This window comes from Myodes glareolus, chromosome 19 (assembly GCF_982192425.1).
Source record: "Myodes glareolus chromosome 19, mMyoGla1.1, whole genome shotgun sequence".
NCBI classification, from domain to species: domain Eukaryota; kingdom Metazoa; phylum Chordata; class Mammalia; order Rodentia; family Cricetidae; genus Myodes; species Myodes glareolus.
The window spans coordinates 40,354,220-40,374,358 of NC_142044.1; the positions used below are offsets into that span (position 1 = coordinate 40,354,220).

At 48.8% G+C, this 20,139-nt stretch overlaps 1 protein-coding gene and 1 long non-coding RNA gene across 3 annotated transcripts in view; one reads left to right on the forward strand and one right to left on the reverse strand.

The window, feature by feature from the left end:
• The first annotated feature begins 3,720 nt into the window (after positions 1–3,720).
• Positions 3,721–9,087, forward strand: LOC146890933 (uncharacterized). Its single transcript, XR_014997863.2, has 2 exons — positions 3,721–5,442; positions 8,057–9,087. It is a non-coding gene; the product is annotated as an uncharacterized LOC146890933 (long non-coding RNA).
• Positions 7,065–20,139, reverse strand: part of Grap2 (GRB2 related adaptor protein 2) — a 71,836-nt gene continuing 58,761 nt past the window's right edge. For both annotated transcript variants that reach the window (XM_048454734.3, XM_087898950.1), the window contains 6 exons: positions 19,976–20,067; positions 16,308–16,427; positions 13,837–14,005; positions 11,163–11,384; positions 8,709–8,825; positions 7,065–8,275 (listed from right to left, as the gene is read on the reverse strand). In XM_048454734.3, coding sequence (XP_048310691.3) covers positions 8,096–8,275; positions 8,709–8,825; positions 11,163–11,384; positions 13,837–14,005; positions 16,308–16,427; positions 19,976–20,067 — 900 coding nt within the window. In that variant the 3' untranslated portion in view covers positions 7,065–8,095. The remainder of the gene's footprint in view (positions 8,276–8,708; positions 8,826–11,162; positions 11,385–13,836; positions 14,006–16,307; positions 16,428–19,975; positions 20,068–20,139) is intronic.

Genomic DNA, 20,139 nt, shown 5'->3' on the forward strand with positions numbered 1-20,139 from the left:
TACTTGTGCCCAGCATCATACCTGGATGTGACCCTCGTCTTTATATTCTTTCCAACATCTTAGCTTGTTGAAGATGTAAGGTTGCAATCAGACAGTATGCAGTCTTTCAGAGAGGGTTTTTTGTTTTTTTCCCCCTTAGTAATATGCATGTGATTTTGGTTTTTTTAAGCCAGGTTTTTACACTGTCCAGTCTGGCCTGAAACTCACTCCTGAGGACTGGGCTTACAAGTATGAGCCCCTCACCTAGCAATTGCTCACTTAAAAACAAAGCACTGAAATAAAGTTTCTTTTCTGTACCTAACCCATTTACTTACTGAAGGGCTTTGTACTTACTTCCATTTTGGAAATTCTGAATACAGCTGCTAAAATGTATAAGATTTTGAGTTTATAAGTTTCAGCAACCACAAGCAATGTGGGTGCTGGGTCCCATGGTAAGAGGCCACCAGTCTGTCTTTGAATGTGACCTTGCATGTTGCATTTCTACCAGTGCCAAGTGCTCCGATGATTTCACATCTTTACCAGCGATCGCCGTCTGCAGTGTTTTGAACTGGGTAGTGTTAGTTCACTGCTGTTTTATACTGTAACTCCCTAAAGGCATATGATCTCAGGCATCTCAAAAGGATGCTTGTTGCCCTCTGGACTTGTCTTCAGTGAGGTCTGTTCAGGTCTTTTGACTAGTTTTTAACTAAGTTGCTAAGTTCTTCTAATAAAGTTTCAAGAGTGACAATCCTGGGGACTGGAGAGATGACTCAGCGGTTAAGAGCACTGGCTGCTCTTCCAGAGGACCCCAGTCTGAGTGCCAGTGCTCATGTGACTCACGGCTGCCCATAACTCCAGTTCCAGGGGATCCAGTGCCCTCTTCTGGTCTCCATGGACACCAGGCACCCACACGGTACACAGACATTCATGCAGGCAAAAACTCATACAGACGAAAACATAGCAAAATAGTTTTTAAAAATTATATTAAAAAGTGGCAATTCTCTCTCTGCACTGAGCTCTCTTAGGTAAAATTTGTGTAGTAATGCCATATCAGATCTTTCTTTCTTTCTCTCAGTCTCTCTCTTTCTTTTAAGGCTGGGCCTCACATAGTCCCAGGCTGTCCTCACACCGACCATAGTTGAAGATAACCTTGGATGGTTCACTCTCCTGCATCTATTTTCCAAGATAACCTTGGATGGTTCATTCTCCTGCATCTGTTTCCCAAGTGCTGCGATTACGATCACGTATCACCACTCCTGTTTATGTGGTGCTGGGGATTGAAGCCAAGGCTCAAGTATGCTAGACAAGCACTCTAACAACTTAACCTCAGTCCCAGCCTAGACTTGCCCTTTTTTTAAACATAATTTTTGGTTAACTTACAAAGAAATTGGTTTCATTGTGACACCCTCATACATAGATACTACCCTTTGCTCTTAGTTCCTTCTCCACACCCCTCCCCTTTTCCCTCTCTGCCCCTCTTGCTGGTCATCCTGCCTCCCCACACATAGTTCCCCCTTTAGCCTTCATTGTATATATAAACATGATATTGAAATTTATATAAGATATTTTATATAAAATTATAAGTTTATTAACTGCCTTTTCTTGTTCCTCACTCCCCTAAATATATTAACTGCCTTTTCTTGTCCTCACTCCCCTAAGATTTGTCTTTGGCAAAGGTTTTCTTGAAGGCTGGGGCTTGTCTTCTCATTCCTTTAGCATGCAGAGTCTACATCACAGAATGGGAAAAGAACGCTAATCAGGGCTTTTCTCTCAGAGCCTCTTGTTAAGCCCTCACCAGCACAGCCAGCCTTCATGTATCAACCGCTCGCTGAGTGAGCTGTTTGCCTTGAGCCATCCAATCTAGGTGTGGAGCAGAGCAACAAATCACTCAATACCGTACAGTGTTTTCAGTGTTGGAACAGAATTGGAGCGATGATGCTTTAGGCATGTATATTAGGGAGGGGCATGTGTATTAGCCATGGCAATGAGGCAGTTCCTAGAGGGTAACTTAAATTTTGAGCTAAGAATTCGTGTCTGGATCCATGCTACCAAGTAAGGTAGCACTAGCGACATACGAATCACTTGTTTTAGCCATATTTTAAGTATCCAGTTGCAAACTGGGTGTGGAGGCACATGGGTATAATTCCAGCACCCAAGAGGTGGAGGATCAGAATTTCAAGTTCATCTCCTGCTATGTATCCAATTCAGTGCCTACCAGGGCTACATGAGACCCTCTTCAGACAATTAAATAAAAAATTCAAAATGTAAGTGGGTAGTGGTGGCGCACACCTTTAATCCCAGCTCTTGGGAGGCAGAGGCGGATGGATCTCTGAGTTCAAGGCCAGCTTGATCTACAGAGTGAGTTCCAGGATAGCCAGGCCTACACAGAGAAACTCTGCCTCTGAAAAAAAAAAGTAATAATCAAGTATTTAATAGCTACACACGGTGAATGGCCGCCACACTGAACAAAATAGCTGCAGAACTAATCCGGCATCACTCTAGTCTAAAACACAACAACAACAACAACAACAATGTTGGAAGAAAGGCATTCCAAGCGAAAGGAACCGAAGGTAGGAGAGGTGGAGGTTGAAGACAGTATGAGTCACTCTGGGACCACAGTGGGGCTGACTGAGAAGGCTCAGGAGAGGAAAGCTGGGGACGTGACTGAACAAATACGCAGCAGGCAGATCACAAATGCCTGGAGTGGAATGCTAAGGACTTGAAGCTGAGAGCTATGGGAGCCCCTGAAGGATTTGAATAAGAGCCTAATGTCATCTGCTTTACATGTTCATAAGATCTGTCTGGCAGCCATTCGGGGCTAGATCAAAGGAAGCCTACGGCGGAAAGGAAGCAAGGGAACAGTGCAGAGGCCGGTGCGGTCACTGGGGAAAAAGTGACAACGAGACAGTAGCTGTGGTGTGGGCATGGATTGGGCAAAGCAGGAGATGTGAGTGAGGAACCTCGTGACTGATCTTACCAGACCCGTAAGAGCTGCTATGCAAACACTTGCTGATTTAATGACCTAATTGTAGCCAAGCTCCAGCATAGAACTGTGTGCCACGCATTGGTCCCTATGTGTTATTTGCTGCACAAATAAAGCAGTGTGGTGTGGCTCTCTTTACTCGAAGAAGAGACATGCACCAAGGAGAGAGGAGACAACATGGGGGGAGGGGAAGGCTGTCATTCCCATTTTGTCTGATGGAGAGAGAGCTCAGGTGAGAAGGTACAAGCAGAGCTCATGGGAGACTGTGAGGGACCCTGGGCCCAACTGTGGCATGTTTTTAGCACTGGGCACTGGCCATCCTCCAGCCCATTCCCTCCCCCTTTCTCCTTGACACATGGATCCCGGGGCAGATTCCATAGCCTGAAGAGTCAGACCATTTCACCAGTTGACACACGTGATTCAGAGCAATCCAAAACACAATGAGCGGAGCATGTTGGGCACAATGGGCATGAGTAGACAGAGTTTCCCAGAAAAACCCAGCGGAGTATCTGAGGGCAGAGGCAGAAGCCTCAGTCACATGAACATCACAGAGAAAATCCCCTACTTTACACCCGTAGGTCTGGAATGCTTGAGGCATTTGGGATGAATGAATAGACGAGATGGGGCAGCTGGTACTTGTTTATTGCGGTGTGACTATTCCTGAGAAGACATGAAGAAATGTCTTCTCACCCCAGGCAGGGAACCAGCGGCAGGCCAAAGTACGGATACCACTGAAGTCCCATGTGGCAAATCAATGAGGTTACTTACAAGGGTTTGGGAAGGGGTAACTTACGGGAGCAAATGACTCAAAGATAGCTGTGTCACCAAAGCCCACCCCAGTGTGGGTGACATGAGAAACTAGAAACCTGGAGCTCACTGCACAACTGGCAGGCAGCTCACCAGGTTGGGGAGTGTCCTTACTGGTGGCTTGATTGGTCTGAGTCTCTTCCTGGCAGTTCAGCAGGTCTCTGCTTTTTCCAGGTTTCTCTGAGTCTCTTCTAAGAACCTTGGCAGTCTTTACTGCTTACATATGATTGAGGAGAAAGGGGCCCCATTAATCTAGTCAATTTCAGGAACTTCCAGAAGCTATTTTGAGTTGTTTACTTCCCATCTTAATGAGTGTTCTAGGAAGCGAGAGCGTTTCACCTCTCTCTTCTCATCCTATACCTGAAAGAGTTTCCTTACAAGATGAAGGTTTTAAGCATGGAGCAATAACATCATTCATTAGACATGTATTTCTGACACTCCTCCCCATGTACCATGAACAGCGTGAGATGCTTGGCATACAAGGATCCACAAAACACAATGATCCCTGCCCCGAGGAGCATACAGCCTAACAGCCACACCACACTCTAGTGTCCCCATCTCTGTGCACGCTGTTCAGGAAAAGCATGGGACTCATGAGGTAATCTAGAGGGATAGATTATTTCAGATGAGGGAGTCTGAGAGGAAGTGATATGTAAACCCATATCTGAACAGCAGTTAGCCACAAAAAAAAAAAAAAAAAAGAATGTGCATTCTGCAGGGTACCCACAATTACGAAAGCCCTGGGAATAGTTCTTAGCCAGTTGGAGGCTGAAATAAGAACAGTGGAGAAGGGACATGAAAACAAGAGGCGGTTAGAGAGAAGATCCTGCAGGGTCAGATCTTGCAGGATCAAGTGCGGAGAAAAGTGGTGTGATTGGATTTGTCTGTCCAAAGATTGCCTTGGTGTCAGTGTAGAGTGTGTACCAGGGATAGGAGGGAATGCAGGGCCACAAGTACAGAGGATGGTGCAGTTGCTATGGGAGACAGAAGAGTACCATGGAGGGAGATGAAGTAGAAAGACTTGAAAAACATTAACGAAAATAAATTTGTTTTTAAAAAATTGCCATGGTAGATTTTAATCACACTCCTGTCTTACAGACAGACACGCAACTAGACAAAGAGTCCTGCAATTATTTTGACCAGGCCAGTCTGCCCCTGGTATGAGCTGTTAGCTGAGATCTAGTGACGACCCTGCCTTGCCCATAGCCCAAAGTGATGGACATTGATTTTTCTCTTTAAGGATTTTCTGAGAAATCTTCTGTACCTTCCACAACTTCTGCTCTTGTTTCAAGTGGTTTCTATTAGGGGATTCCTGTTCGTGTCTCAGCTAAGTGCCTATCACTTGGACATTTTCTGATTCCCGATGAAGATGCAGAAATATGACACCAGGCCGTGAAACAGAAAGGATGTCATAATGACAGTAACGAGTCGCGCCTGTCCCAAAGTCAAAGTGACTTGTTCGTTAGCAACAAAGAACAGTGACTGAATAGCTCCACACAAAGAATCCAGTTAGATCTGTGTGCCTGATGCCCTTGCGGATGAAAGCACCTGGGAGCTTGTTAGGGATGGAAGGCTGAGTCAGAACCCCACGTTTTAACACGGTCCCTAGACAACGCTCGGATTCTTAAGACTTCGAGAAGGGCTTCCTTCAATCACCCTGAGACCAGCTGAAGGTGAGTGGGCCACGGCAGCTTCTGGATATTAGAAATGACGTAATTTCCAGTAAGTGGGGAGGAAACCACAACTGGTTCGACAGGAACTGGCTTTTCTCTGGAAGTTCTCTGTTCAGATGTCACGAAGTCACCTAGGGTGTGGCAGTCAAAATCAGAGGCAGTGTGTTGGCTGCTGGCTGTTCTGCTGGTGAGAAACACTAGGTAGATATACTGCCTTGGCTCTGAGAAGCTGGCATGTAGAATGTAGATAAGGGATAGAATAGATAGGGATCCTCGTGCCCGTCCCCCACCTCCCAGACAAGAGCAGCAGAGGCCAAGGAGATTTGAGCCCCAAGTGAACAGTTTGGTCTTAATCTTCCTGGCCTAGTCTCCATGAGTCCCTGTTCTCCCTTAGGGTTTTGGGTGACTCCCCTGTTCCCTTCTGAATTGAGCCCTGCTGATGGGCACAGCAATGCACCTCAATAAAAATCCCTCACAATGGCTACTAGAACAGGATGCCCATTCCAGGTGTTTTAGGAGCTCTGTCATTCCAGGCCTAGCATCCCTGCCTCCCGCAGAGAGGGAGTACCCACTCCTCCTAGGGCCAGCCACAGACACCAGCTCTAGACCTGCAAGACTATGACTGTCTACTTGTACAGTGCTTCAAGGCATAGCATCTAGACCAGAACCAAGCTAGTCATCTCTGCCTCAGCCGGGGCTGCTCCTCCCACGGAATCAGCCAAATGGATGAAGTTTGTGGGCTGTTTAAAGCATATGGTTTGCAAATACTGTAAAACCAAACATCACTTTTGGCTTTTATTTACTGTAATGTTTCACATCTCCCACTACCAAGCTTGCTGATCGGGCCCACTTGGCCTGGGCTTCCGTTCTCATGCGGAAGGCAGGAGGAAGACCTCCTTGGGCCCTTCTCTGCTCTGAGTCCCTTTCTGATGTGGTCCCACTTGACAACCCCCCCCTTGTCTCCGCTCTGCCGCTCATCTGCTCGCCATCTTCTGACCCCTCCCCTGCTTCCCCTTCCCGAGGCTGCAGCTGCTCCTCAGGCATGCTCTGTTTCCCTGCCCTTCCTGGCTATTTTCTCTTCCCTCTTAGTCTCTTTCTTCCTCTCTTTCTCTAAAGGGAACCCGGGGATCAGAGAATTGTTGAATCAGAGTCACAAGAGACCGAGTGTATGCCACACGGCAATGACTTGTGAGTCACACTGTTCTTTTATCGCTTCAGTAGCAGATGCCCTCCAGTCCCTCCTTTAAGCAGGAGGGGACACAGGGGAGAAGGCCCCTTGTCACATACACCCGCCATCACTTGCACCCCAGTGCTTCTTTTCCTGCCTCAGAACACACATCCACACGTGACTACACCAACACCCTTGTAAGTGCCTTCTGTTGTGACATGTTTGCTTCCAGGCTCCACAAAGGCACTGAGCTTCTTCTTCTCCAGTGTCCCTCCCCTCAGCCCGCCTTCTCTGAGCTTTCTTCTCCAGGGTAGGCACCAGGACACACAATTCGAGTTTGAGGTGACAAAGAAGGACAGTGGCAGTGGGGTTCCTCCTTCTAGAAGGGAGGCCCCCAGAGGCCGACCATGCAGACGGAAGAGGAAACTCATTTTCATGAAGCTCCTGTCCAGGGTTAGAGTCAATATGTCAATCTGTTTATTGATCTGCAGTCTTGGCTTCCCTCTGGTCCATTGGCAAAGACACCCCTCAGCCACAGAAAATCAAGAGCAAAAAACAAGAGCGCTCCACAGACACAACCCTTGTAACCACAAAACGAGGCTGCTGACACATCCCACATTCTCAGCCAGGGCTTCTCCATGCACTTCGCAGAATCTAGGCTACAGCTTTCTTTGCAGCTGGGAAAGCAGAAGTTACATTCAAGCAAGCCACAGGGGCTGTGGAGAAACCCTGTGTTCCCTAGCACTTGTCTCTGTGGTGTCTCCATGTTAGAGACACTATCTCTCATCCGCTACAGGGGAAGGGGATCACAAAGTGGGCAGTCACTGGTGGAAAAGTATAAGTTTCTGTCAGGCATTAACTAGGCCTGAGGTTTGCAAGGCTCTCCCACACCAAGCTGAGCAGACTGACCACGCCCTTGCCAGCTACCTGATCAGACTTGCTTGGTGCCTGTGGCCCTGGATCTGCTAAACTTTGGTTCTCAGGGTGCAGTGCCTGCCCTGTGGAGAACAGGAGGGAAGCTCCCCTGTAGATGGACGGGGCCAGGTGAGCTACTTAGCATGCCTCGCCAAGCCCAGCCCCGCCCTGTGCGTCCATTGCTGGGGTGTGACCTCTGCTTAGCTGCTTGCTCTCTTGGAAAGTTCCCAAGGCAGGAAAGAAGCTGTGAAAGTTCAAGGGTTGGGAGAAGTTCATTTTCCTGCCCTACTCTCAGCCCCCTGCTGCCCTCTTGCACAGAGAAGAGCTGGAAAAGCATTCTTCCCTCGAGTTCCTTCTCATGCCAGTCAATGGACCAACCCAGCTGCCAATAAATTACTATTAGAAAATGTTGTGTGTAGCCATCAGCATACATATATGTGTTTTGTGTACACACGGGCACATGTGTACATCATATGCATGCATGTGTAGTTTATAAAGTCCAACTTTTTCCCCCTTGTTCGTATTTTGCAGGCAGCTTCAGACAAAAAGTCTCTAGTCTCCCAGCGGGACTCATCGCATCATGGGAGCCACATAGTTGGCAGGGAAGAGACCCAGTTTGTTGTGTAGACGGCCGGTCCACCAAGATGGGTTGGAGCTATCCAGGACTTCAACCACTTCCCCGCTTCGGAATCCCAGCTCATCCTCTTCCAGAGCCTCGAAGTCATACAGTGCCCGGGCCCAGCGCACTCGCTAGAGGGGAACAAGAGACAAGCTGATGAGCTCAGTAGGCTGGTCTCTGGAGCAGCTGTCACACAGGGGAAACATGACTCTATCCTGAGTCCCCTGAGTCCTTCCCAAAAAGCTGACCTTGAAGCAATCTAAAGTAGAGTTGTGCACAGCCCTGGGCCCTAAGGTGCTGGGACACTCACCAGCTTTGTTCCTGATATGGTCTTGGTTTGCTTTGGTGGAAGCTGGGCCCTCACATATGTCAGGCAAGTGCCCTAATACTGAGCCTGTCCTGAGGCCAAGTGCACTGGGTCACAGGGACAAAGCTCACCCATCTCCCGCTGCCAGAAGAGCAAGAACAGGGGCAAAGTTCAACAGTCCGACTGAAAACGGCAGCCTGAATGAGCCAGGCTGAACCCTCTCCTGAGATGCCACCTTGCACTCTCCGCTCACTCACCCCTGCCACCTGGAGTTGCACAGGGTCCGTATGTCTCCGGTGCATCAGGGTGGCATTCATCTCACTGCCGATGCTACAGTGTCCATCATTTATGTCCAGGCTGCCTCCACGGCGGTCCTAGAGACATGCAACAGAGGGTTGTTATATTGCCAACAGGGGCGTCTCTCACAGCCTGTCCCACCCTTGTGCCTTGCTTGGGTGCTGTCTACAGAACTCACACCCAAGAACTAACTCGCTGACCCTCACCCTTCATCTTGGAAAATGGACAGGAAGGAATCTGAAGGGATCTTAGATTTTAAAGGCAAGAATGATGGATTTTATTTATCCAATCAAACAGCAGTTATTTGGGGAGTTGTGCACCCCATGCTTCAGGAATTCAGTCAATTGTCATCATCATCATTTGTGTGTATATATGTGTGAGTGTAGAGGCATGAGGTTGACATTGGGCGTCTTCCTCTGTCACTCTCTATCCACCTAAGGGACGTTACTGGACCTGGGACTCACTGATTCAGCTAGACTGGCAGGCCAATGATCCTCCGGGATCTGCTGTTTGTACCTACTCACTTCAGCAGTGCCGGGTGGTGGAGCTACCCACCTTTAATTCCAGCCCTTGGGAGGCGGAGGGAGAGGCAGGCGGATCTCTGTGAGTTCGAGGCCAGCCCGGGTTACAAAGTGAGTTTCAGGACAGGCTCCAAAACTACACCGAGAAACCCTGTCTTGAAAAACAAAGAAGCAAACAAAAGTGTGTTCCCCTATGCTGGCATTTATGTGGGTGATGGGAATCTGACTTCAGGCCCTCTTGTTTGCCTAGCAAACCCTTTACTCTCACCCCCTTCTTTTCTTTGATTTTGAGACAGGGTCTTGCTTTGTAGCTCAAGCTGACTTTGGATTCACTAGGTAGCCCAGGCTAGAGCTGGGTTCTTAATCCACCTGCCTTAGCCTCCTAAATGTTGGGGTTATAGACAGGCACCACCACAGCTAGCTTGTATGGCTCTTGTCTTAGTTAAAAACAAAAATCAGGAGGAAGGATGGATATGGGATCAGGGGAGAATATATTTCAACTAAGGGAGTCATTTTAGGGTTTACAGGAGACTTGATTATATATGGGATCCCAGGTCCAAGGAGAGATCCCCCAGATTGTTCTCTGGACAGAGGAGAGAGTGCCTGAATCGGCCGTGGCCCATAACCATACTGATGTATATTTTGCTTATCACCATAGATCCTTCATCTGGCGAAGGACGGCGATACAGTCGGAGACCCACATTGGAGCACCGGACTGAGCCCCCCGAGGTCCAAATGAGGAGCAGAAGGAGGAAGAACATGAAAAACGAAATCAGTACTGAGAGGGATGCTATCACCCACTGATACAAGGGAACGGATCTAATGAGAGTTTACCAAGGCCAGTTGGACTGGGACTGAACGAGGAGGTGATCTAACCAGATTCTCGGAATTTGGCCGGATTCTCTGAATGTGGCTGGCCCGAAGTCTTTCTGAAAAGCCATTGACTATGATACTGGGACCTGTTTCCTCTGCATATACTGGATTTTGGGGATCCAGTCTGTTTGGACACTCACCTTCCTGGACCTGGAGGGAGGGGGGAGGAACTGGAACTTCCCACAGGGCAGAAAACCCTGACTGCCCTAAGGGACAAAGAGGGAGGAGGAGAGGGAGTGGGGGGAGTGGGAGGGTGTTGGGAAGAGGGGCGGAAATGGAAACTTTTATAATTTAATAAAATTTACTTTAAAAAAAATCAGGAACATTTACTAGCTTAGAGGAAGAACCATATACAGTAATGTGCTAAGAGAACAGAGGGGGAAGTGCCCAGGCATGCCTGGGTAGGTCAGGGAAGGAGTCTGGGAAGAGGTGACGCCTGGGCTCCAGCTTGAAGGAGGAGTGGGACTGACCAGGAAAGATCCATCAGGCAGACAGACGGCTTATAAAACGTCAAAAAGAGAAAAAATGCACTGAACCATGCCAATGACAAGATGTGGTGCCAGTTGCTGGATTATGTGTTTGCATGGTAATGGGGGTGATAGCAGAATATGGACCTGGGGAAGTAGATACAGGCAGCTCACACAGAACCCTGTGCCCTGTAGGGGAATGTAGGACCAATGTTGTCTTATTGCATTGTCCATCTCCATAAACCAGCTGCAATCCCATCTGGAACAGGCAAAGGGAGATAAACAAGGCTGCCGCAGGTTTTAATCCAGTTTTCTTTTTACGGGTTAACGAGAAAGAATTGGAATTCTGCTGACAGAATCAGTCGTGTGTGTGTGTGTGTGTGTGTGTGTTGTGTGTTGTGTGTGTGTGCGCCCGCATGCACACACGCTGATGGTTTGTGGGCAGTTTCCATCGTGGAGCCTAGAATCTTTCAGGAGGCTGGGCTGGCCTGGGCCATGGGGTAGGCAGGTCCTCCTTCACTCCTTGCCCTGCCCCTTCCTTCTCTTCAGATACCTGGTGAAAATGGTGATGCTGCAGATACCGCTGCTGTGGAGGAGGCTGTGACCCCGGTGGAAACGGAGGAGGTGGCTGCTGGTGCTGGGGGTACTGCTGGGGACGGGAAGGAGGGTTGTCTGACAGCTTCCGGTTCATCAAAGGTCGGATTTCTTCTCCTACATTTCCACTTGGGTGAGGGCCTCCCTGGGACCTCCTATCCAGACTGTTGCTCCGGTGACCCTGGAAAAGAGAACAGAGGCTCCAGATTTGTTATTCCCCTAGACTTTCCGTCCCTGTCCCTGTTCTGGCAGGAACTGTGTGGTGGTGGTAAGCCTGGAAGGAAACCTAAGGTTTGGACCTCCACATTATCAAAGGGGGTCTCTGCATTCTCAAGTCTTCCCTAGTTCGTGAGTTCGGGCCTCTGGTTGGCAATTTCCATTTGGTCTAACCATTTCCGTGTGGTCTCCACTCAATCCATTCCTACTGGGTTTGTTTTTCTCTCTGTAATTAAGTTTAAATATTCTACTGCACAGGCAGAAAGGGAGAGGTGACTTGAAAAGGACCCGTGTGCTTTGGGGAAGTCAACGCTCCCTTCTGAGCCACCAGCTGATTTGAAGGTTGGATTCTACAATTATCAGAGCAGAGTGTGTTCCCATCCAGAGCACACAAAAGTGCAGAAGAAAAAAACCCCAAAGGTCAACTGAGATCCTGTGGATTATTTATCCACAAGACAAACAACCGGCATGTTGCCAAACTGCGGGATACCCTGCCCTCCGGATGGCCCTACTCTTGACTTTGCATAGTCTGGAGCTGTCCTTTCCAGCCTGGCAGCAACATTCTGGCAGAGCTATGAAAAACAGGCCTGATGCCCCGTGAACCAGGAAGGAACAAGGCCTCTCTGCTTCATATTGTGACAGCTCTATGTGAACCAGAAATACTTTATTGTTATTTTTATTTAACAAACAATTACATAGAAACTTGGGCTCAGTATATGCTCGCACTGTACAAATATTAACTCATTCAATCCGGTTTAAAGGAAACTTTATACTGTCTCTCTTATCTCTGAGCCCTGAATCCTAGAGAGTGAATACTTCTTTCCATTTCCTGGTTAAAATAAGCCACGAGAGCTCCGCTGACCTTTGTTTTCTGAACTTCTGTGTGCTCTGGATGGGAACACCCTCCTCTCTGATGATTGTTGCATCCCAGCCTTGAAAACAGCTGGTGGCTTAGAAGGGCAGGTTGACGCCCCCAAAGCACACGTGTCCTTTTCAATCACCTTTCCCCAGGGTTCCAGCTATGCTAGTGCATGGTTTTTCCTTTATTACACCTCTCTCTCTCTCTCTCTCTCTCTCTCTCTCTCTCTCTCTCTCTCTCTCTCTCTCTCTCTCTCAAGATATGGTTTCAAGACAGCCCTGGCTGTCCTGGAACTCATTCTGTAGACCAGGCTGGCCTCAAACTCACAGAGATCTGCCTGTCTCTGCCTCCTGAGTGCTGGGATTAAGGAACTGTGCCACCACCGCCCTGCTTATTACACCTAACTCTTACAACCATGCTCTTTTCCTTGAGAAGCAGTTTGTACTTTGTAGGTGTGCCCATGTGCACACGTGTGTGTGGGTTCCCTTGTGGGAAGCTGATTATCGCGTCTTTGGTGCCTGTCTGCCATGCACCAGACTCTGTGGCAGGGGCTGTGATTATGCCACTCAGTCGTCACAAGGGTCCAGTGAGGGAGCGACTCCATGCCAAGATGAGAAAACACATTTTAAAAAGCATCTTTTTTTTTTTATGTTTGTACGTTTGATTTGGCAGGGGTGGGGGTGGGGAGCAGCGTCTTGCTTGCCCTAGCTGTCCTAGCATTTGCTATGTAGCCCAGGCTGGCCTTGAACTTGCAATCCTCTTGCTTCTACCTCTTAAGTGCTGGGTGCTGCCATGTGCTACCATACCCAGCTTAAAAAATGCTCTTTGGGGGAAAAAAGTTATTTTATTTGGGGCATATGCCTGAGTATGCCACATGGGTTCAAGTGCTCAAGGAGACCTGAAGAGGGCATCAGATCCCCTGAACCTAAAGTTAGTGGTGGTTGTGAGGCACCTGACATGAGACTGGGAACTAAACTCAGGTCCTCTGGAAGAGCAGTAAGTGTGCTTAACTCCAGAGCCACCTCTACAGGCCTCAGAAAGTGTTCTGTACTTGCTTAGGTGACACAGGTAGTTAGGAATGAAGTGGGATTAAACCTGTGCAGTCCCTGGGCTCCTGGAGGCCATCAGGAAACTGCCTGGTGCTTTAGTCCTGGCCTCTAGGCTATTCTCCAGTACTGCTGCTGTCTGTTACCCTGACCCCTGAGCAGCTCCTGAGCTGGGCTGAAAACAGTGATGTAAGATCCACGAATCACTGATCAACAGCCCCTCCAATGTGAGCTAACATATATAGTACATTTGTAGTGTGGTTAGGAGTGAGGGAAGAGATGGGGAACATTAGATTATCTTACGCTCACGACCCCCTCTCTATGCTATCTCAAGGGATGAGGAAGCACAATCTGGGAGTCTTCCAAAGCCGCCCAGCTAGAAGTGATCAGCTGGATTAAAAGTGAGATCTGATTTCGGATCAGAATATCATTCTTTTGGGAGGGGGTGACTTACACAGGAATTCAGGCTGCCTGAAGTCCCTGACCTGGAGTCCTGTGGCCCTGAGGCGTACCTGATCTTCTTTGGTTCCATCCCGAAGGAAGATCTGCTTCTGTCTGGAGATGGAAGTCGTCCTGTAGTAGTCCACCAGCTTATTTAGGGATGGAAACTTCTCAGTCCACAGGAAGTAATTGCCCTTGCTGTCTCGCATGACTTTGAAGTGCTGAACATCGTCCTCGTGCCTGGGGATCAAGCAAACTCAGTGGTGACCATGCCCCTGCTGGGTGGTTGTTTGCAGCCAGAGATGACATTTGTTTGAGCAGGCATTGTATGAACATTTTGGCAGGGGCAGGGGGAGACAGAAACAAACATCTGTCCTACCCAGGTAGGGAACCAATGACAAAAGAAAGTAAAGATTCCACGCAAGTGGTGAACAAGTGAGTTTAACTGTGGCAACTTATGGTACCACGGACGACGTTCAAGCAGCTCTGCCACTGAAAGTGTTTCTTTCCCCCAGTCACTGTTAACTGCCTCCACATCTTGGGGTGGACCTTGTGATCTCCTCCCCATTGCATGATGAAACCTTACTGGGCCTATCTTGTGTGGGTCTCACATGGGTAATCAGAACTGTTGGAAGCTCAAGAGGGCCGTGGCCATGGTAAGCCCTACAATAGCTGCTCATTCTACAGCAGCAGGAGAAGCAGATATGGGCAACCTGAACCAAGCTCTAGTAGCAGGCCTGTGGGAGGGATTATCCACAGAAGACTGGGTAAGTATGCTGACTGCTTCAAGAACAATGCCTTCACTACCATTCTGGATCAGGTGACCAGGCATGTCTGTGCTGGGTTTGCAGAAATTGAATTTTAGCCATCCGAAAACAAGGGGAGGGGGAGCTTTTACCCTCAGCTCTGGACTTACTCCATAGCCAAGTCATCTTTCTTGGTTATAAAGCTTTGGTTTCAGGGGTGGCATACGCCTTGAATACGCCCAGGAGGCAGAGGCAGGTAGATCTCTGTGAGTTCAAGGCCAGCCTGGTCTACAGAGTGAGTTCCAAGACAGCTCTCAACTACTTCTCCAGCACCCTGTCTACCTGTACCTGCTGTGCTTCCTGCCATGACAATAAAGGACTAAGCTGCTGAAACTGTAAGCAACCCTCTATTAAATGCTTCCTTTTATAAGAGTTTCCTAGGTCATGGTGTCTCTTCACAGCAATAGAACAGTGACTAAGATAGCAGGTAAGGGTGCCTGCCATCGAACTTGGTGCCCTAAGTTCAGTCCCTGAGACCCACGTGGTGGAAGAAGTTCTGACTGTCACATATGCGTAGACAGCCCTCAGCCACCACATGCATACACGTGCATACACGTGCACACACGATAAATAAATACGTTCTTTACATTTTAGCAAGGAGTCACGGTAGGTGATATTTGCAAGCATGCTTGAGGTGCACATGTCTACAGATGACTGGCCCATCATTTATTAGTCCCTCCTACCTACTTGTTAAAGATCTTTCCTCTCTAAATAACAAAGCAGCTATGGTTTATCACCAGAGATTAGATTTCTGCACAGGAAGCAATAAAGCCTCACACCTTTTGAAACCCATCAGCGAACGCAGGGCAGTGCTGCCTATCAAGTCACTGGGCAGGAGGTGTGTCCTGCGCAGGCTCCAGCCTCCTCCCCTGCTAGGAGCTGCATTTCATGCACTTTAGTCGGGCGGTCATCAAGTCTGACCTGCAGCCTTTGACACGCTGACCACACTCACTGGGTTCAGATCTGGGGTTTCTCAGTGTAAGTCTGTGTCATATCTTTGCCTGGATTGAGTCACTTCCTGTAAGAGTTACAGTGTCACAGTTCTTTCTGATTCCCCTCACCAGGGGCCTCCCTCAACTCGGCCCTGCTCTTCTCAGTTTTGCTTTGCCAGGACCTTGCTGTGTGAAAGCAACCTGGCTCTGCCCAGCGGCTTCCCACAGCAGTAACTGGGGATTTCTGCTTTTCTCTCTCCTCTCTTCAGCCCTCTATTGACAAGGTTTGAACTTCCAGACAGACAGTTAAGTGGGCGTTCCGTTCCCTTCCCCCTTCCTTCCTTCCTTCCACAGATCCTCCTTGACATCTATAGACTGTGCTCTGTTCAGGGCACGCATATAAAGCAGAATGACTTGCTTTCTGGAAATATCTGGGCCAGACAAGGAAGCACATGAAGCACATAAATACCTTTTTTTTTCCCCCTTCTCCAAATAATTCTTAATATGTAGCTCTGGCTGTCCAGGAACTCACTCTGTAGACCAGGCTGGCCTTGAACTCACAGAGATCCGCCTGCCTCTGCCTCCTGAGTGCTGGGATCAAAGGTGTGTGCCACCACTGCTACTACACTACTACATCACTCTGAACAGAAATCAGATTATGGAGGAGTTGAGAACACACGTTCTGGGGAGGAAATAGTAACATAGTTAAAGGGATGCCACCAGGCTTCTGATCACCGGGTAACCTCCCAACTTCAGTAGGGGCAGACTGAGAAGGGTCAAGGTGGGCTTCGGAGTAGCCAGTACCTGACCGAGATGGAGAAGTCTCCTGGGGAGCTCTGGCTGGCCCTGATGATGAAGAACCCGATTTCCTTGCCCATGAGTAAGTTCTCTGCTTGATGTCGAGAGAGGCCTTCATGGAACCACCTGCAGCAAGAGGGCAAAAGAGTTCTCTGAGACACATGCTGGTGGTGGGGAAGGAGAAGGGACATGGAAAAGAGGTAACTCAAGGGGCCTTGACTCAGAGTTTGCAGCACTCGTTCTAAAACCTAGCAAAGGCACTCCTCAGCTCTCGGGGAAGCAATGAGCCACTCTGCTGGACTTGCTCTCCTTCCTTTCTTCCTTCCTTCCTTCCTTCCTTCCTTCCTTCCTTCCTTCCTTCCTTCCTTCCTTCCTTTCTTCCTTCCAGAAATTTCTCTCTAGCTTGCAAAACTTGAATCCTGGAAGTCTGATGCTGCAGAGCAAAATGGGGCCACATGGGAGTAACTCCCCACGGAATGCAGCCACCTGCCACTAAGAAATATGAGCAGAGGAGTGGATGTATGGGAAAGAGAAGGGCCGCTGCAGGTCTGAAGGCAGGGCTCCAGGCTAAGCTAGTAGACAAGACCTGAGCACCCACTCCTTTCCTGAGATGGCAGAGGCAGGGCACTTTCTGGAACCAGGCGCATTCAGACAGTTCCAGCTCAGGGGTTCAGGCTCTTTGGGCTAACATGGGAGCTTCAGGGGCTTTGACTGCTGTGTCCAGCAGAAGCTGCCAAGTGTCCAGGAAATCTTGCCTACACTTGGAGATGAGAAAGTCTAACAGCAGCTCCAGACAGCTTCTTAGACTCTTTGGCGAGCCAATCCCTGTGCTCTTGAGGTCATCCCCTACAAAAATCCAGGCTGGAAACGTCTTTACTGAGGAAACAGAAAAGGAAGAGAAACCAAATTTCCCAGAGCACAGTTAGGGTGGCAGTGGTTGGAATGTCAAAAAAAAAAAAAAATCAAACACACCAGGTAAGGGGAACAGCGGCTGCAGTTGCTGGCAGGAGATCACAAACTCCTCTCCACGCTAGAACGAGGGTTTCCATCACAGCTGGCAGAGGTGGGACCCCATCAAACTGCTTCTACTCTAATTACTGCCATCAGAGGGCTAATTAATGTCCAAGTCCCTTCAGGACACATGTACGGCAGGCCTCAGCTTCCAACTCCTTTGTGCGTTATAGAATTTGAGATCCTTGACTCCGGACCCAGCTAGCAGGAGGGACACTCTTCTGCCAGACCTGAGCAACGGCAGATGGTTGGTGGTGCTCAGAGGGCCTGAAGCCTGGGGTTTCTGGTGTCTTCTACCTCTTTAGGGCTGAACAGCTGACTGTCACATGTAGAAGACACACACTGACGGGAGGTGGAGGCCAGTGCGCTCCGCGGTAGGAAAGATTTTAGCAGAGGCAACAAGCAGGTAGGAATGTTTAAGAAAGCTACATTCTCTGACTAGAATTAGCATGGAATTTTTTTTAAAAGATTTCCAAAATTTTACATACATTTTGTATCAGACACAGGAGGCCAGGGTTTCAAGCTTCCTTGTTATTCAAAAGCTACCCTTTCACTCATTTGATATTTCTTATTATTTGTTTTATGTTTTTCTTCTGGTTTGAATTGGTTAATTAATTACTTTGAAATAGGGTATCTCTATACACCCTGGATATTCTGGAATAAACTAGGCTGCCTTTGAATTTAGAGATCTGCCTGCCTCTGCCTCCTAGAGTGCTGGGATTAAAGACGCGCGCCACCACAGTCCCGCAGTCTGACAGCTTTTATTGACCATCTTGGAACTCATGGGACCGTTTTCTTGGTGCTAGGAAAACAGTGGTGAACAGAACAGACAAGCGACTTCACTCTCAGGGAACTGACATTCTAGGTGACTCCGGAGACACAGGATAAATAACAGAATAATCAAAGCAGCAAGCCTGGGGATTGTGAGCCAGGAGAGAAAACAATAGAAACAAAGTGGACAGGACACTGGGGTGGGAAGTCCTTTAAAATGGTCAGGGGAGACAGCCCCATCAGCAAAGTGCTTGCTTTGAAAGGGCGACAACCTGACTCTGATCTCCAGCACCCACATAAAAGCCCAGTGTCATGATGTGCCCCCGTCATTCCAGAACTGGGGAGGCTGATACGCGATGTCCCTGGGGCTCACTGGCTAGACAGCCTAATCTAACTGTCCTGCCTCAAAAGAAATTAATGATATTCCTACAGGTGACACATAAGGTTGTCCTCTGGCATCCACATGCATCCATAATCACACACACACACACACACACACACACACACACACACACACACACACACACACCTATTGGGAAAAAAATGGTAGTAAGAAAGGCTTACTGGAGAAGGATGGGGGTGAGGAGGACCTAGCAAAGGAGACTGAAGAGAAGCAGCTAGGACACTGGAGGACCAAGAGGAGGGGGCCAGACCAAGAGGAACTGCGGATGTCACAGAAGATGCATGGGTGGGAAGGAAGTCCCATCGTGCAGAGAAGATGGCTGAGAAAGTACTGCAGCTGGCTGGGGCCTTGCTGACAGGAGGCCTGGGGGATGGACAGGTGGAGTTGGAAACAGGGAACCCAAACGCTTTTGAAGAAACGAAAGGAAACCTGGAAGGGGTTGGAACCTGCTGTTCCTTGGTTTTGTTCCTCATTTGTATATCTCACTGAAGACATGCGCGATGGCCGCAAGCCTGTTGGTTGACAGGAACGCTCCAGCAGAGGGACAGAAAATAGATGGGAGGAAAGGGGATGTCTCTGCTGGAGGCCGGACAGCTGCATCCGAATGTGGCTGCAGGAGGCGCTGGTCCAGCAAACGAGGTCCCGAGGGAGGGGCAGGGACCCAAGGAACTTCTCTTTTGGTGCTCCTCTCCCCCTACACACACACCTGGGAGGAAGGTGGCAGAGCTGAGAGGTAGGGAGAGAGTCACTGGCGTGCAGGGGCCACCTAGCAGATTATAGAGGCACTAAGGGCCCATTGGAGGTCAGTGGTCAAACTTTTGGTTCAACGGTCTCTCCTGGGTCACGGAAAGTGACACCCGGTTAGAGTCATCAATATTACTACGATGTTTTATAAAGGCTATACTCTTGAGACTAGACCCTGGCTCTAAGACAAGATTAGATTTCTATCTAACCCTTGTGGTCAATTCTCGAGACAAACACAGCCCAATCTCAGTGTTTCACTTCCTCTTTCTGGAGGGAATCTCCCTTCCCCCTCCCCCCTCTCTGACTGGGGTGAGCAAGCAGAGACTGTTTGGGATCCCTGCTTAGGGTGGAACACAACGTTAGGCAATCATGGAGAAGAGCTATGCAAGAATGGCTTTTGAAATGGGATGTCCAACAGCGCCCCCTGTGGAATTCTTGGAGGTTCTGTCACTGCGTTCATTATAGGTGATGTTTAACTTAGAAGTTCATTTTTTTTATATAATTTTTTTAAATAGGCGATCCATGCACGCGGTGTAAACCTCAGAAGGGACTGTGATGCCATGCAGATAAACCTTCCTCCCACCCTGGCCTTCCGCTGTGAGGTTCTGGAGGCTGGGGAGGGAGATCTCCAGGGGCAGCCGTTTCTGACAGTTCCTTGGGTATGCATGGATAATTTTAGTGAAGACTGAAAAAGTAAGGGGAGCATGTGTGGGTAGACCCAGCTTGGCAGGCTGGAAATACTTACTCAGGAAACTGGATATCTATAAAATTCTTAGGCACATATCCTTCTTGGCTTCCGAGCTCCGCCTTGAGCCACTCCTCTTGGTTACTTAGTATCTGGGGGGGGGGGGGGGGGGAGACAAAGGACAATGGTGATGAGAGGACACAAAGGGACAGCAGGGCAAAGAG